The sequence below is a fragment of the Pongo pygmaeus genome, chromosome 2 (genome assembly GCF_028885625.2).
Source record: "Pongo pygmaeus isolate AG05252 chromosome 2, NHGRI_mPonPyg2-v2.0_pri, whole genome shotgun sequence".
NCBI lineage: Eukaryota > Metazoa > Chordata > Mammalia > Primates > Hominidae > Pongo > Pongo pygmaeus.
Window position 1 is genome coordinate 120,420,074 of NC_085930.1, and position 18,240 is coordinate 120,438,313.

Here is an 18,240-nt window from a genome sequence, read left to right on the forward strand (position 1 = left end):
TTTCATAGGCTAATGTCCTGATGAAAATGCCACCTTGCTCTTGCCTATGCATTTTATTCTTTAAAGCATTTTTGCATGTGTTATTTCATTTTATCCACTGAAACAACGTGAGAGGAGTCATCATCCTCAATTTATAAGTTAAAAAAAAGACACTTCATGTCTTAAAACTATTTAGTGACCAATTCACTGCATTCCTCAATAGCATCCCTAATACTCTATTCAACAAAATCAAGACCTGGTCTATATTATTTTTAGGGGAGATGTCAGTGGCTTTGTATTGAGTATGATTCCTTTTTGTTGTTGTTGTTCTTCCATCTTGTGACAAATTGGTAGGTTATATAAGGACACAGGATGAAAATCAGGGTGTGGCAACACAGCCCATCTCAGGTGCCTGGGGGGCTGCAGGGAGGCCTGAGGCAGACTGCTTTGGGAGGCAACGTAGAGCAAACGGTGTTCAGGAAAGGCACGCTACTTACTGAGCAGGACTGCAAGTTGAGGCTCACAAGCTCATGGCAGTAATTCTGAATGTGTTTCAGAGCTTCATCTTCTAACTGAGTGGATAGAGAAAACAAAAGACGGCTGGAATCCAGGTGAGGGGACAGTGGGACACCAAGAAAAATGCAAAAGCAGCTTCCTGGATGATGTGCCCACACCTGACACATAACACAAACAGCTGTATCAACCCTCTGGTACCTGTGTGCAGCCCCTCAGGAGCAGGGCTTTCAGGCCTCGACAACCTCGCACCAGTGCCTCGATGCCATCCTTCGTGATCTGATCACACCAAGAGAGGTTCAGGTACTCCAGGTTTCGGCAGCCCTCACTGAGAGAACAAGAAACAAAAACTTATGTGCAGTCTCTCCTGTAGAGAGTTAATGACCAGCTCTGAGTTTAGTACATCACAAGAAATTCAGAAGGGGAGACCATGCCTGGGACCTCTTGGAGTCACCTATTTCTTGCTGGATCCAATGTGACCATTAGGAAGGTTTCCAGAATGTTCATAGCTTTGGGTATTTCTCTTGACACAAACAATGGGCACTCTTACCTGATCCCCTTCAAGGAGCTGTTTGTAATAGACACACAGGAGGTCAGATCCAGATGTTTCAGCTTGGAACAGAATCTGCTAAGGCTATAACACGTGCTGAAAAAGAGCAGACGCACTAAAGATATTTTCAACCATGTTTCTCTCCCTTCTCTCTCCCCGTGGCTATTTGGTCACCAATTAATCTTCATTACTTACCTGTCAGTGATTTTTGTGCATCCATTGAGGTTCAAATGTTCAATGTTTCGGCAATTCTGTGCAAAGGTCCTAAAATGAGAAAACATTTTAAAGCTCCCTGCAAGTTGCTGGACAGCCACTAGAGGGCATATGAAACCATTCACGCTTAGAACAGCGCTCCCTCAAACTTAATTAAAGCGTGTAAGAATCAGCTAGGGTTCTTGTCACAGTGCAGATTCTGATGATAGATCTAGAATGGGGCTCGACAGTCTGCAGTTTAAAGAAACTCCCAGGTGATGCCAGCCAGTGCTGCTAGTCTAGGGACCACATTTTGAGAAGCAGAGTCCTAGACTACCTATCAATCAGTTCTCCTTTACCCACAGCTTGGTGAGTCATCACCAAATCATGAGAATAGAGGCCTAGCTCCCTGCTCCCTCCGTTCTACAAAAAAATCAATTTGAAGCAAGGGGGCAAATCTTCTAGTACTGTGCCATGCTGTCACTTGCTTACCCTAGAGCCTTTCCAGAGAAACCATTTCTGGCAATGGATAGAAGACAGCAGTTAATCAGTATCAAGACCCACTCATTTTACTGGTGAGGACATTCAGTCATAGAGAGAAACTTCCTCATTGATCTGTGGGTTGGTAGCAAGGCCAGAAGCAGCACATTAAAACCCCCTACTCACCATTCACTGCTTAACATATTCAGCAAGGACTAGCTCAGGTCATCTCCATCATTCTGAAATACAGCTTTGAGATTTGCTCTTTCCAACCTGCCCTGGTACAGGTAGGGGGAACCACGCCTGATGCACTGTCTGAGATGAAGAAATGGGGCTGAAATTCTAGGAAGACCAAGGCAGTTGGAGTTATCTGGCAAGAGCATTGGAGTAGAGAGAACGTCACAAAGAGAACTCCAGAGATCTGTGGAGGGTGCCCCTCAAGAATTAAGTACAGGCCAGGCATGGTGGCTCATGCCTGTAATCCCAGCACTTTGGGAGACCAAAGCAGGAGGATCCCTTGAGCCCAAGAGTTTGAGACCAGCCTAGGCAACATAGTGAGACTCTATCTCCAAAACAATAACAGCAACAAAAAGAATTCAGTACCACACTGATCAATGTATGCATGTGATGAAACTACCCAAAGCCCAAGGCCAGGGAATAAGAATGAACAAAAAGCATTAAAGGAAACAGTAGCCAGAGCTCACTCAGGGCAAGGAATAGTGCCCATTTCTACCAACCAAGAGTGAAAAATGCCACAATTCTTGGGGCATTGGGTAGAGTATTAAGAAGAGTCTTCCTTTAGGAGTGGCGCACAATTAGCCCTAAACACTGCTTTGGTACAACCTAACAAATCTTAAAAACAAGACCTAACAGGAACTATTCCCAATCAAGTCAACTGTATCCCAGAACAAAACCTGAGTATTTATAGGAATACAAAAATATCTGCACCCAACAAAGTAAAATTCACAATTTCTGGCATTAAACAAAAAATTATCATGTTTTCATAGAAGGAGGAAAATATATCCACAATAAAGAAAAAAGGTAATCCACCAAAACCTACTCTAAACTCACACAAATAGCAGAAACAACAAAGGCATTAAAAGTTATAATGTTATTTTCTAGAATATATTTCTATGAAGCTAACAATTAAACATGGTATGTAGACACATGGAAAAATAAGAGATCCAAGTTAAACTTTTAGATATGAAAACCGGCCAGATGCAGTGGCTCACGCCTGTAATCCCAGCACTTTGGGAAGCCGAGGCAAGCAGATCACTTGAGGTCAGAAGTTCAAGATCAGCCTGGCCAACATGGTGAAACCCTGTCTCTACTAAAAAAAAAAAAAAAAAAAAAAAAAAAAAATTAGCTGGTGTGGTGGCACATGCCTGTAGTTCCAGCTACTCGGGAGGCTGAGGCAGGAGAATCACTTGAACCCAGGAGGTGGAGGTTGCAGTGACCCGTGATCACACCACTACACTCTAGCCTGGGACACAGAGCGAGACTCCATCTCAAAAAAAAAAAAAAAAAAAAAAAAGAAAACCACAATGGCTGATATAAAACTTTATTGGATGAGATTAACAACAGATTAGATATGGCAGAAGAAAAGATTAGTGAACTTGAAGACATAGCAATAGCAACTATCAAAAATGAAACACAAAAACAGAAAAAGAACAGAGCATGAATGAACTGTGGGACAACTTCAAGCAACCTAATATACATGTGATTGGAATCACTAAATAAGAGAGACAGAGGAAGGAGGAAAAAATACTGAAGAAATAATTGCCAAAATTTTCCCCAAACTTTATGAAAACAATAAACCCATAGACCCAAGGACCTCAAAGAACCACAAGTGCAAGAAACATGAAGAAAAACACACCAAGGCATATAATAACCAAATTGATCAAAACCAGTGACAGATTAGCCATGCGTGGTGGTGTGTGCCTGTACTCCCAGCCACTTGGGAGGCTGAGGTGGGAGGATCACTTGAGCTCAGGAGGTGGAGGTTACAGTGAGCCAAGGTGGTGCCACTGCACTCCACCCTGGGTGACAGAGTGAGACTCCAGAGAGACGAAGAGAGAGAGAGAGAAACCAGTGATAGAGAAAACCCTAAAAACAGCCAGAAAACAAAGACATGTTATGTACAGAGAATAAAACATAAGGGTGACAGCAGATTTATCACTAGTAATGAAAAAGCAAGAAAACAGAGGAGCACCATCCTTAAAATACTAAAACCAAAAAACAGTCACTATAGAATTCTAGACTCAGCAATTTTTTTTTTTTTTTTTTTGAGACGGAGTCTCGCTCTGTCACCCAGGCTGGAGTGCAGTGGTGCAATCTCGGCTCACTGCAAGCTCCGCCTCCCAGGTTCACACCATTCTCCTGCCTCAGCCTCCCAAGTGGCTTGGACTACAGGTGCCCGCCATCACGCCCGGCTAATTTTTTTTTTGTATTTTTAGTAGAGATGGGATTTCACTGTGTTAGCCAGGATGGTCTCAATCTCCTGACCTCATGATCCGCCCGCCTCAGCCTCCCAAAGTGCTGGGATTACAGGCGTGAGCCACTGCACCCGGCCCAGCAAAAATATTTTTTTTAAGTGAAGGAAAAAATAGATTTTTTTTTCCATAGAAGAGCTGGAAGAATTAATCAGACTTGCAGTAAAAGAAATGTAAAAAAACTTCTTTATGCAGAAAGAAAATGATACCAGATAAAAATATGTGTCTACAGAAAGGAACGACTGGACATAGCAACTACTTGGGTGTATACAACTTTTAAATTTAAATCTCTTAAAAATAGGCCAGGCATTGCGGCTCATGCCTGTAATCCCAACACTTTGGGAGGCTGAGGCAGGCAGATCACTTGAGGCCAGGAGTTTGAGACCAGCCTGGCCAACAGGGCAAAACTCTGTCTCTACTAAAAGTACAAAAATTAGCCGCGCGGGGTGGTACATGCCTGTAGTCCCAGCTGCTTGGGAGGCTGAGGCGCAAGAATCACTTGAACCTGGGAGGCAGAGGTTGCACTGAGCCTAGACCATGGTACTGCACTGCAGCCTGGGTGACAGAGTGAGACTGTCTAAAATAATAATAATAATAATAATAATAATGATAATAATAAATCTCTTAAAAATAATTGACTGTTAAAGATACTAAATCTATTATGAAGTTTATATAAGTAGAATTAAAATGTATGACAACAATAGCATAAAGACCGAGTGAGGAGAAATGGAAGTGTTATGTAATACAATATGAAGGTAGACTGTACTAAATTAAAGATGGAGTCAATAAACTCTAAAGCAACAACTAAACTATGAAGAGTTATAGAAATGAAGCTAAAAAAGAATATAAAATAAAATCATAAAAAACACTTAATCTCGGCCAGGCATGGTGGCTCATGCCTGTAATCCCAGCACTTCGGGAGGCTGAGGTGGGCAGATCATTTGAGGTCAGGAGTTCAAGACCAGCCTGGGCAACATGGTGAAAACTTGTCTCTACTAAAAATACACAACTTATCCAGGCAAGGTGGCCCATGCCTGTAGTCCCAGCTACTTGTGAGGCTGAGGCACGAGAATCGCTTGAACCCAGGAGGCAGAGGCTGCAGTGAGTCGAGACTGTGCCACTGCACTGCAGCCTGGGCAACAGAGCAAGACCCTGTCTCAAAAAAAAAAAAAAAATCTAAAAGAAGAAAGAAAAAGAGGAAAAGGGAAAAAAGAATGTATGGGACAAATAGAAAACAAACAGCAAGAGGGTAGATTTAAACCTAACCATAATAATCATATTAAATGCAAATGGTCTAACCCAAATTAAAAAGCAAAGATTGTCATATTGGATAAAAAGCAACACCCAGCTGGGGGCGGTGGCTCATGCCTGTAATCCCAGCACTTTGGGAGGCCGAGGAAGGCGGATCACAAAGTCAGGAGATCAAGACCATCCTAGCTAACATGGTGAAACCCCATCTCTACTAAAAATATAAAAAATTAGCTGGGCGTGGTGGCACACGCCTTAGTCCCAGCTACTCGGGAGGCTGAGAAGGAGAATGGCTTGAACTCAGGAGGCAGAGGCTGCAGCGAGCTGCATTCCCCTGCACTCCAGCCTGGGCGACAGAGCGAGACTCCGTCTAAAAAAAAAAAAAAAAAAAGCAACACCCAACTATAAAAGATCAACTTTAAATATAGAGACAAATAGATTAAAATAAATTGATAGAAAAACATATATAATGCCAACACTAGTCAAAAGAAAGCTGGATTGACTATATCAGACAAAGAAGATTTTATAGTAAAGAAAACTATCAGGGATAAAAGGACAATCAATGAAAAAGACATAGCAATTCTAAATGTTTATATACATAATGACAGAGCTTCAAAATACTTGAAGCAAGAGCTGATAGGACTGTGAGGAGAAACAGACAAATACAAAATTATAGGCAGATATTTCAATACTCCTCTCTTATTAGTTGATAAATTAGTAGTCAGAAAATTAGTAAGAATATGGAAGATCTGCTCAACACTATCAACCAACCTGACCTACTGGCATTTATAGCACACTTCATCTAACAGCAGAATATACATTCTCTTCAAGTACACATGGGACACTTGCCAAGAGTGGCCATATTATTGGCCACAAAACAAGTCTCAATAAAATTAAAAGGATTCAGGGTATAACTATGTTCTGTGATCACAACGAATTGAATTAGGAATCATTAACATGCTCTTCTGGAAAATGTCCAAATATTTGGAAACTAAATAATATTGTTCTAAACAACCCATGGGTCATGGAAGAAATCAAAAGGAGAATTAGAATGCATTTTGCATGAAAATGAAAACATAGCATATAAGAATTTGTGGCATAAATTTTCCCCAAAGTATTGACTTAGTTTATGTCATTAAACTCCCATACTAGAAAAAAGGTCTCAAATCAATGATTTCAGCTTCCATCTTAAGAAACTAGAGAACAAACAAAAACAAATGAAGCCCAAAGTAAGCAAAAGGAAGGAAATAATAAAGATCAGAGTGGAAATAAATGAAGTAGAAAACAGAAAAACAATAAAAAATGGGTGAAAACAGAAGCTGGTTCTTTGAGAATATCAATAAAATTGATAGACCTCTTAATAGCCAGACTGACAAGGACTGAAAAAAAAAAAGACAACAATTACCAATTTCAGAAATGAGAGGGGATATCACTGCAGATTTTACAGATATTAAAATAAGAGGATATTATAAACAACTTAATGCTAATAAGTCCAGGAACTTAGGTGAAATGGACAAATTCCTTGAAAGACACAGACTACCAAAACTCACTTGTGAAGACATAATCTGAAGAGTTCTATACATATTAAAGAAAATGAGGCCAGGTGCGGTGGCTCATGCTTATAATCCCAGCACTTTGGGAGGCTGAGGCAGGCAGATCACCTGAGGTCAGGACTTCAAGACTAGCCTGGCCAACATGGTGAAACCCCCGTCTCTACTGAAAATACAAAATTAGTCAGGCATGGTGGTGGGTGCCTGTAATCTCAGCTACTTGGGAGGCTGAGGCAGGAGAATCCCTTGAGGTTGCAGTGAGCCAAGACTGTGCCACTGCACTCCAGCCTGGGCAACAAGAGTGAAACTCCATCTAAGAAAAATAAAAAAAGAAAAAAAAAGAAATTGAATTTGTAATTAAAAACCTTCCCCCCAAAAAACATGTAGGAGCAGACGGCTTCAATAGTGAATTCTACAAAACATTTTTAAAAAATACAAATTGTACATAAACACTCCCAGAATTTTAAAAATTGTTTTTATTTTTATTTCATTTTTTATTTATTTATTTTTGAGACGCAGTCTCATTCTGTTGCTTGCTCACTGCAAGCTCCACCTCCCGGGTTCAGGCCATTCTCCTGCTTCAGCCTCCCGAGTAGCTGGGACTACAGGCGCCTGCCACCATGCCCAGCTAATTTTTTGTATTTTTAGTAGAGATGGGGTTTCACTGTGTTAGCCAGGATGGTCTCGATCTCCTGACCTCGTGATCTGCCCGCCTCGGTCTCCCAAAGTGCTGGGATTACAGGCATGAGCCACCGTGCTCAGCCAAATTGTTTTTATTTTTTAGAGACAGGGTCTCACTCTGTCACCCAGCTTGGAGTATGGTGGTGTGATCATAGCTCACTGCAGCCTTGAACTCCTGGACTCAAGTGATCTTCCCACTTTAGCCTCCCAAATAGCTAGGACTACAGGTATGCACCACCACACCCAGCTACTAAATTTTTTTTTAGAGATGGGGTCTTGCTGTGTTGCTCAGGCTGGTCTCAAAATTCTGAGCTCAAGTGATTCTCCCACCTTGGCCTCCCAAAGCACTGGGGTTATAGATGTCAGCCACTGAACACATCCCCAGAAATGTGAATAGGAGGAAATACTTCCCAATTCACTCCATGAAGCCAGTATTACCTTGATACCTAAACCAGACAAAAACATTATAAGAAAATAAAATCCTAAGACAATATTCCACATGACCACAAATGCAAAATTTTTTAACAAAATTGTAGCAAATAGGATCCAATAATATATAAAATAAATAATACATGGCAATTCAAGTGGGCTTTATATGAGTGATGAAGGGTTGTTTAAACATGTTTAAAAGAGCCAATCTAATTCATGATTTAAAGAATTTTCTTGATTTAAGGAAAATCATTTTGTTCCATAACATTTAAAGTGAATGTTTTTATACTTAAAAGATGTTGTGAATCAATTTTTTTTTAGCAATGGTATAGCAGATGTTTGAATTATAAATTCTACTGTCTGCATTCACTGTATGTTGCACATTCTTACTGGAAGTCTGTGATTGCCGTACATTGTGGTAATATTTAGGTCTGCAAGAACATAAAGTGTATTCCAAGGTTATGGGAGGTATATCCTAATTTAGCCAACCTCATAAGCAATACTAGAGGCCATGAGGATAAAGACATGAAGGTTTTAATCATCTCTGTCTCCAGAAATCCTCAAAGCACATATTTTTGTTTGTTTTTTTGTTTTCTTTTTTTTTTTTGGTTGAAGAGTCTCATTTTGCTGCCCACACTGGTCTCAAACTCCTGGCTTCAAGAGATCGTTCCACCTCAGCCTCCCAAAGAGCTGGGATTACAGGCATGAGCCACTGTGCCTGGCCAGTACACATCCTTAACATTGATAACATTCCCAATAGCCCGGGTGCAGTGGCTCACGCCTGTAATCCCAGCACTTTGGGAGTTCAAGACGGGTGAGGTCAGGAGGTGGCTCACGCCTGTAATCCCAGCACTTTGGGAGTTCAAGACGGGTGAGGTCAGGAGTTCAAGACCAGCGTGGCCAACATGGTGAAATCCCATCTCTACTAAAAATACAAAAATTAGCTGGGCATGGTTGTGCACGCCTGTAATCCCAACTACTCAGGAGGCTGAGGCAGGAGAATCGCTTGAACCTGGGAGGCAGAGGTTGCACTGAATTGAGATCGTGCCATTGCACTCTAGCCTGAGTGACAGAGTGAGAGTTGGTCTCAAAAAAAAAAAAAAAAAAAACCCCAATAAATAATGGCTATCCAGTAAGAGATGGGCAAATATTTGGTTGGATAGGATATATTGCTAACTATAATAAAATTAATGTAAAAATCACATCTCATTATGAGTAAGCAAAATTCTAGCTTATGCCGGGAAATTTTTGAAATAGTTATTTTATCAATTAGTAAAATTTATATCTAAAGGTAGCTAATATTATGAGAGGAAAACTAGGAAGATGCCGAAGTAAAGAAGGGAATAGAAAAGAGGTAGGCACGTCATACATGTTATTTCTTGTTATGCCTATGACAGTCCTGTGGGAGCTATAACTGCCCTGACTTTGCAGAAGAGAGAACTGACACTCAGCCAGGTGAAATAATTTGTCCTAAGGTCACATCCCTAACAACAGTACAGCTCGGTCTCCAACCCAGGTTTGCTATTCCAAAGTCCTGGTCCTCTCATTACTCTATGCAAATTACCACAGAAAGAATTTTAACAGAAGAAGAGCATGTAATAGGCTTGGTTTATTTTTGCTGATGAAAATGCTACAAGCTGCCATGACAGTGAGTCACTGGATTTGACTTACTTCAAGGAGGAATCCCCAACACCAATGCAGCCTCGCAAGCTGAGCTTCCTCAGGAATCCACCGCATCGCTTCGAGATATTTTCCACCACTCGACCCTTTAATCAAGAAAGTTTGGGGGGAAAAAATACTGTTTTTTCATGCTGCTTATCTAACAGCAAAATCACCTGAAATCTAGGAATTGAATATATTTTTCCAAGTGTAACAGAAAATATTTTGGAACATTCCTGTAACACCTCAGTTCTATCCTTAATGCATACAGGGGCTGCAAGCACTGAAAAATGTTCTCAATTAAAGCATTAAGTATTCTAAAACCAACCAACAAACAAAAACAAACACAAATGCAAAAACCAAAACCTGTACACTGCCTTTTGAAAGCCTTAGCCCTGGGGTTAGGCCCTCCCTACGCAGGTCACAGCTATTCCACCAATCAAAAGGCTTTTTGAGGTTAGCTGTGGGAATACCAGCCACTGAGCAGAGATCTAAGACAATGCTGCTTTAAAAAGAAAATCCTACTTGAGCTAAGCATTACCACTTTAAAAGTATAACAATATATTGCAAAAGCTCCCCCTCATCCTCCTTAGCTGTCCTCTACTTAAACACATTTGCTTTGAAAAAGGAACTTTTGTTGAGTACTGGTAGAGATATTAGAGGAAGCAAAAAGAAAATGAACAAAGAACAATGATTAAGCACTTTCACTTTTTAAAAAATGTTTTCTATTTCAAATCACTTTTTTTCTTTAGAGACGGGGTTGGTGTTGGGGGGTCTCGTTTTGGTGCCCAGATTGGAGTATAGTGGTGTGGTCATAGCTCACTGCAGCTTCAAACTCCTGGGCTCAAGTGATCCTCCTGCCTCAGCCTACGGAGTAGCTAGGACTACAGGAACATGCCATGGCACCTGGTTTACTTCCACTTTTTGAGGAACAATTTCTTGTACCTATTATGGCTCATTTAATAGTCAAAAAACTTCATGAACACTCCCAAAATGGAGGTAAGAAAGAGTATGTGTGGAATAAAGAAGATCCCTTAGGGCATCCTGTAGTACTACTATGCCCTGTGATTTATGTCAGTAACAAACTACAACAACCCAATCCAAGCACGACTATTAATGACCAGACCTTCAGGAATAAAGGTCTGAGTCATTCCACCAGGTAAAGAACCATGACCAGCTGAGGTGCTTGCTGAAGGCAAAGGAATACAGAAATGCACTGTGGAAGAAGGTAGTTATAAATACTAACTACAACCTCTACCTCCACAAGGGAGGAAAAGTTCAAAGGGACAATTTGATTGGTTTTGAATAACATTATCCTCATTTTATAAAACAGCAATCTTGGCACTGAACTGTGAGCATGATGAATTCACCAGGATACATCAAAACCACAGGGGCCAGGTGCAGTGGCTCATGCCTGTAATCCCTGCACTTTGGGAGGCTGAGGAAGGTGATTCACTGGAGGTCAGGAGTTCGAGACCAGCCTGGCCAACGTGGTGAAACCCTCTCTCTACTAAAGATACAAAAATCAGCAGAGCATGGTGGGGCATGCCTGTAGTCCTAGCTACTTGGGAGGCTGAGGTAGGAGAACCGCTTGAGCCTGGGAGACGGAGGTTGCAGTGAGCCAAGATCATGCTACTGCAGTCCAGCCTGGGTGACAGAGCAAGACTCTGTCTCATAAAAACAAACAAACAAAAAACCCCACAGGATACATATTGTTACCTAGCTAACATCTTAATTATGTTGAAAATCCAATCTTTGATACTGCTAGCATTTATTTATACTTTCTTGAGACTACCTGCATTAATAATTATTAATATTTTTTGAAGCAAAATTCCAGACAACTGTAAAATAAATCTTTGTCACCAGGGGGAAAAAGATTATGACTTAGAAATCAAAGATACATATTTAAGTACCTAATAAACAGGAAAAAAAAAAAACAGCTCTACACCAATGTCTACAAATAGAGCACCTAATATACTGTTCTCCATTTCAAGTTAGTAACATTTTTTTTTAAATTTTATTATTATTATACTTTAAGTTTTAGGGTACATGTGCACAATGTGCAGGTTTGTTACATATGTATACAGGGAATTGAACAATGAGAACACATGGACACAGGATGGGGAATATCAAGTTAGTAACATTTATATAAACTTTCTAGTCCTCCTTTTTTGGGGCAAAGTTCTTGTACCGGAATACAAAACTACATACACAATTTTCTGTTCCACTGTTTCCAACTAAGGGGGAAAATGCAAATCCATTTCAGTGCAATATTCAAGCCAATGACTCTGTGTCTTATCTACTAGACAATATGTTATAGGCATGCTTTTAGAATGAAGGGCTTTAGAGAAAAATAAGCCCTAAAATGGGCTAAAGACCCTTGGAGTTATCACTTTTAGATTCACACACTACTTAGTTATTTCTCATTTTTGGCCTAGCACAATCTTCAATAACCATGAAGACACTGACAACAAAATGTCCAAGTTTCAAAAGCACAGAATATGCCAACCCAAACTTCAGGTAAACTACACATATTCAGGAAAGAGTGATGATGAAGGAAAGGTACCGTGTGCACTTGTCACCTAGATGCTTTACTCTGCCTTTTCTTCATGTGCCAGTCATGCAACCCACCATTCAAGATACCTACAGTCTCCTCTTAGTAGGTGAGTGACCTTGGGTAAGTTACTCAACCTTTTCTTTGCCTCAGTTTCTTTAATGTGGTGCTTACAACAGTGTCAGGCACACAACAAATATCAGTGTGTTGATCCTGATCCTTGGCAACTTCTCTTTTCTCTCAACATATCCAAAAGTTACCATTTCCTTCCAAAGTGCATATTTTTAAGACTATCCATAAAATGCTTCCTAGGGCAAGCATCCTCCAAAGGGTCTTGTTTAAGGACTATGGCAGACCCCAAGACTGGTTCATAATCTAGGGTGGACCAAGGGGGCTAGCCCAAAAGGGAAGCTAAGTGTTATGACTAGATTGAAACTCTGGTGCCAGCTATTTCAGGTTTTCACGTGCAATTCTTTATATAACTGGTAAACCATAAACTGGCTTCCCCTTTGGTGGATATACTTTTAAGTATTTAAGGGATGTGTTTATATGGCAGTTAGCTGAAAGTCAGCAGTCAGCTAAAATCTTGTAATCAAATAATGCACAAGGTAGTGATATTTACTTGAAATAGTAGTACTTTTTAATATCAAAATAATTTTTTTTTTTTTGAGACAGGGCCTCACTCTGTCACCCAGGCTAGAGTGCAATGGCACAATCAGAGCTCATTGCAACCTCTGCCTCCTGGGCTCAGGTGATCCTCCCGCCTCAGCCTCCTGAGTAGCCAGGACTACAGGCATGTGCCATTGTACCTGGCTAATTTTTGTTTTTTCATTTTTTTGTAGAGACGCAGTTTTGCTATGTTGCCTAGGCTGGTCTTGAACTCCTGGGCTCCAGTGAACTGCCCACCATGGCCTCCCACAGTGTTGGGATTTCAGGTGTGGGCCACTGCACCCAGCCTGACTTTAAAAGTTCATGGGAGGCCGAGGCGGGCAGATCACGAGGTCAGGAGATCGAGACCATCCTGCCTAACATGGTGAAACCCCGTCTCTACTAAAAATACAAAAAAAAAAAAAAAATTAGCTGGGCGTGGTGGCGGGCGCCTGTAGTCCCAGCTACATGGGAGGCTGAGGCAGGAGAATCGCGTGAACCCAGGAGGTGGAGTTTGCAGTGAGCTAAGACCATGCCACTGCACTCCAGCCTGGGTGACAGAGCAAGACTCTGTCTCAAAAAAAAAAAAAAAAGTTCTTCATGTGCTTTCCAAAAAAGTTGTATGGTTGGAAAAGTCATCAAAATTGAAGAGACATGAAGAACCACAGAAAAAGAGAAAGTATTTTGCTCAATTTTTTCAAAACAATAACTCTCCTTTGTGGTCAGTAAAAATGACTACAATTTTTAGAAATTAAATGTCCTCCACATCATCACTAAGTAAACACAGTGAACAAAGATTTAGGTATGATCAGTTTGAAGGGCAATTATATTCACTGGCATGGAATGCTGGCATGTTTAGGTGGAGTACTATTGTAATTACTGCTGTTAAGTCTCAAAAGAGCACTAAAGAACACCTAATTCAGAAACTACAGTGTTAAGCCAGGAACTAGAGCTTATCTTTCCAGGATGGGCGTGAATCCTTGAGGTCCCTGCCCCCTTCCAAGAGCAGAGCACCACAATATGACAGAAATAAGGGGTTTCCCCCTTTATTTAATAAAGGGAAATCTTCTGCTCTGCCCCACTTACTGTAAGTATTGTGCTCCACTGGTTTAAGATGAGAACCAGAGACTCTCAGGCAGTAAGTAACCTAGAGAAGGAGGTGAAGTCTCCACAACTGACCTAGACCATTAGTTTGTCTAGGTCAAGCCAGGTTAAGTAGCTAGCAGGAAATTGCTTAGCTCAATCCTACCGTTAAACACATTCATTTCCTTATCCAAAACAAACAAAAAAAAACCAATATATACATCTTGGTAAAAACACATGGCAAACATACTATGTGAGTAACTAAATTAAAATGCATTTCCACTACCGTAAGTTTGCTAAACTGGAAATAAATTAGGTTTTATATTAGGTAGAAAATAAACTTCAGAATCTCAAGACCCTCAAACCAGCACTTCAGACAATTCCTGAGTACAATGCTCTTTTTTATTCCCTGCCTAAACTTTCTTTTTGGTTAGAAATTTAGTACTGAATATCAAAGTTGTTTTAACATAAACTTTCCTCATTTCATCAGGTTTACCACACTTAAATGGAGATATTTACATATTTACAGATAAATATATCAGAATCTTGGAATTGTGTAAGACTTAATTATTACTTTATTTTATAGATAATAAAACAGAGTACTGAGAGATTATATGACTTAAGTGGCTGAGCTGGGGTGACACTTTAGATCTCCAGCCTCACTCTTGGGCTTCCGCTTCTGCCATTTCTCCACTTTTGATGCTGAATTAGAATTCTTGGTGGATTTTCTAGATCAATAAGTATTTGTTAAGTCTCCTAAGGTTAAAGCACTGAACCAGGTGATAACGATGCAGGTGTGTGGCTTTAAAAAGCTGAGTAGTAAAATTCAGACTATAAACACAAACAAGGGAAAAAAATCTGTTACCGATACAATTTAAAATGCAAGCAGGATATTATTTTGATGTATGCAAATCGCTTCCAGTTTTTCTTCTTTCTGTTCTACCTCAGCACTTTAATATTAGATCTAAATGCAGTAAAATAAAAAGGCAGGAAAGAGAGAACAGCTACTCATCTTTTTAAAAAGTTTTTTGTCTAAACCAAAGCTAACTTACCTCTACATCTGTTTGAAAGTTAAAAAGATCTATTCTTTGCCAGTTGCTTCCATCCAGGGCTAAGATGTTCCAAGCCTGGAAGGTAGGAGGTAAAGGAAGAGGGATTGGGATGAAAGAAACACATTTATTGAGACTATTAAAGAAAGTCTTGATTAACCTTTATTTCCAAACCCCTATTTTTGATGTATATTAAGTTAATCATCAAATGCAAAATTATACTATTGTGTTATATTAAGTATAAAAGATAATAAAATTTTAATTTCCAGTAATTTGAACTAAAACTCATTCTAATAAAACTTGATATTTATTGATTAAAAAATCTGGTAAATACTCTACCTTGGAAATCTGTGCACATCGGCACAAAGTTACTATATCCAAGAAGGAAAATATTCTACAGAGAGAGGAAAAAAACACAAAAATGAGATGGTGTTAACATTTCAGGATAATTATAACTTGAAAGATAAACTCTAATCCGCCACCTGGATACATAAGTTTTTTCAAGATTCCTCAATCTGCAATATACAAGTGCACTATAACTTTACATCACTACAGTGAAATATTAAGTGTCTGCATGTTCAGAAGCTATTTTGGACACACAATACAAATTACCTTAGAACTCATTGAGCTTATATTTCCCTTGTTTTAAGTAATGGACACAGGAAAGACCATAACTGGTTCTATTTGAAGACCAACTCTCTAGCATAAGCCCTCTTTTGGTGGTAGATGCACTGAACAGGCTCAGATGCCTGAGCCTCAAATAACATTGTCAAAAAAAGCTTGATGACAAAGCCCATTTGGTTTGAAGTATTTGTTCACCTGGCAGAAAGATGGAGCTCATTAGTTGGCAAAGTCTATAAGTGATCAGTTTTTCCTAAGCAAAAGCCAAGGAGCCAGAGAACATAGGAAAGATGGGGCGGGAAGGGGTGGGGGGGAAGAAAAGCAGACAGAAGCAAACAAAATCTTGGTTGGCATCAGTAATGCCTTAGAGGAAGCAGTAGCTGCCAGCATGGCAGGGGACTGAGTGAAGCCTCGACATTCTGGCAGTCAAGGAGAGGAGCTGCTGCTTATAGTATGTGAGCAAACAGCTGTGTGCGCCTCAGCACTGCAGAGTGACAGCTAAAAACAAAGGGCAGCTTTTCTGTGAGAAGAAGGGCGGACAGGGTTGAAGTCAGGAACAAGAATAGTGCCTCAGTGCCTCAGTTTTCAGAGTCCTGGAAAGTAAATATGAGAGTCTGTGCCTCTGAGTGTGGAAGTGGGAGAGTGGTAAGATGGCGAACAGCCACCTATAATGTTCCTCAAAATTCTTCAAAGGCAACCATCAGTGGTGAGATAAAAATCCATGGACTCAGGGAAGAAGAGTAGAATCATAAAACACCAAAGTGTTGTACCCTACAATAATGCACCCACATGCAGTACCATGGGATACTGACTGCATAGATGCCATCCTACAATACAGGCTACAATCATTTTCTAGTGAAAAGCAAAGGATAGAAGCATAATAAGGGCTATATTGACTTTAAAAGATTCAGTAGATCTTTGTACATAGAAAAATGCTGGTGGCTAAAATACGTGTACTTAAACATATATATTCAATGTATTTTAGGATATCTACACATCTACATTGCCCAACCCAAAGGCTCTCCTGCCCCTAATAGCTGTGTTCTGTGACATATGACCATCCCACAGCTAGCCACATCTGATTGTCAGCTCCCTACAGAAACAAACACCAAACAGAGAAACTAGCCTGGTACAGTAGAATCATATTTCATGCAGGGATTAGGTTCTAAAAGCATAAGCCAAAGGTAAAAAAAGAGTTAGCTGTTTCCCTTGAAAATCCCTTAAGAGCATACCACCTTTATCATGTCTCAGTAATAACAATACTGGTAATAACAAAAATAGTTAACATTGATTATGCACCGACTATGTGCCAAACATGATTTACATGCTAGTTCACTGCTATGAGGTGTTGTGCTATTACTATCTCCATTTTACAGATAAGGACACTGAGCATAGAGGTTAAGTAACCTGCCCAGGGCACACTGAACTAGGATTTGAACCCAGGTAGTCTGGTTCAAGAGCACAAGCCATGACCACTACATATACTGCTTTGGAAAGCTTAACACAGCTGCTTTTCCCTCAGGATTGGGCTAGATCCCGAGAAAGAAAAGAAACTTTTAATCTAAGAGACATGAGCCGCTATGTGGGCTCTAGAGTGACTGACACAAGTAGCTATAAAGTAACCTAACAATACCATACACTGGATACTCTAACTCCTACCCTATAGTTCAACAATGTACAATCAATCACTAATCAATGCTACTTCCGGAAACCCATAAGAGTTCCCAAAAACAACTTTTGTAATTGCCCCCTCTCCTGATTCATCCTTTTTTCTTTAAAAACTCGAGCAGGACGGGCGCAGTAGCTCACACCTGTAATCCCAGCACTTTGGGAGGCTGAGGTGGGTGGATCACAAGGTCAAGAGATTGAGATCATCCTGGTCAACACAGTGAAACCCCATCTCTACTAAAAATATAAAAATTAGCTGGGCGTGGTGGTGTGCACCTGTAGTCCCAGTTACTCAGGAAGCTGAGGCAGGAGAATTGCTTGAACCCGGGAGGCAGAGGTTGCAGTGAGCCGAGATCACGCCACTGCACTCCAGCCTGGCAACAGAGCAAGACTCCATCTCAAAAAAACAAAACAAAACAAAACAAAACACAACAACTCGAGCAACTCCTTTATTCTCGGGATCACTTCCCAGTGTTTCCTGAGCTGCAATCTCAAACTTGGCCCAAATAAACTCTCTAGATTAATTTTGCCTCAGTTTCCTTATTTAGGTCGACAGTGCTATTTCTTAACTGATAATAATAAATGAAGTAGTTTTCGTTTAGTGAGTATGTTGTTTGAAACAAACTGGACTCATGCTTCACTCACAAGTGAAGCAAGAGCTCACATGCTGAGACACACACAGGAACCAACAGGTGGAACAGGAATTCACATTTCTCATCTCATGCTTACTACCTAGTTTTATGATTACTGAATGAAAAAATAGATTGCCTATTTACATTATTTCCCGTCTCTCCTCAACCTTTTAAACTGAGAGTAGTTGAATTTGCACAAATAGGTGTGGCGA

At 40.3% G+C, this 18,240-nt stretch overlaps 1 protein-coding gene across 3 annotated transcripts in view; it reads right to left on the minus strand.

Annotated features, from left to right (window-relative positions):
* FBXL2 (F-box and leucine rich repeat protein 2) overlaps positions 1 to 18,240 on the minus strand; it is a 131,532-nt gene that overhangs the window by 33,470 nt on the left and 79,822 nt on the right. For 2 of the 3 annotated variants that reach the window (XR_008501775.2, XM_054483780.2), the window contains exons 3-9: positions 15,447 to 15,501; positions 15,111 to 15,185; positions 9,786 to 9,880; positions 1,238 to 1,306; positions 1,043 to 1,138; positions 694 to 820; positions 477 to 551 (exon numbers count right to left, since the gene is read on the minus strand). Coding sequence is in view for 2 of the 3 variants with exons in the window: in XM_054483780.2 (XP_054339755.1) it covers positions 477 to 551; positions 694 to 820; positions 1,043 to 1,138; positions 1,238 to 1,306; positions 9,786 to 9,880; positions 15,111 to 15,185; positions 15,447 to 15,501 (592 nt within the window). In the remaining variant the exon portion in view is untranslated. Of the gene's footprint in view, positions 1 to 476; positions 552 to 693; positions 821 to 1,042; positions 1,158 to 1,237; positions 1,307 to 9,785; positions 9,881 to 15,110; positions 15,186 to 15,446; positions 15,502 to 18,240 lie in introns of those variants that run through there. The other variant, XM_054483783.2, reaches the window with a different exon arrangement.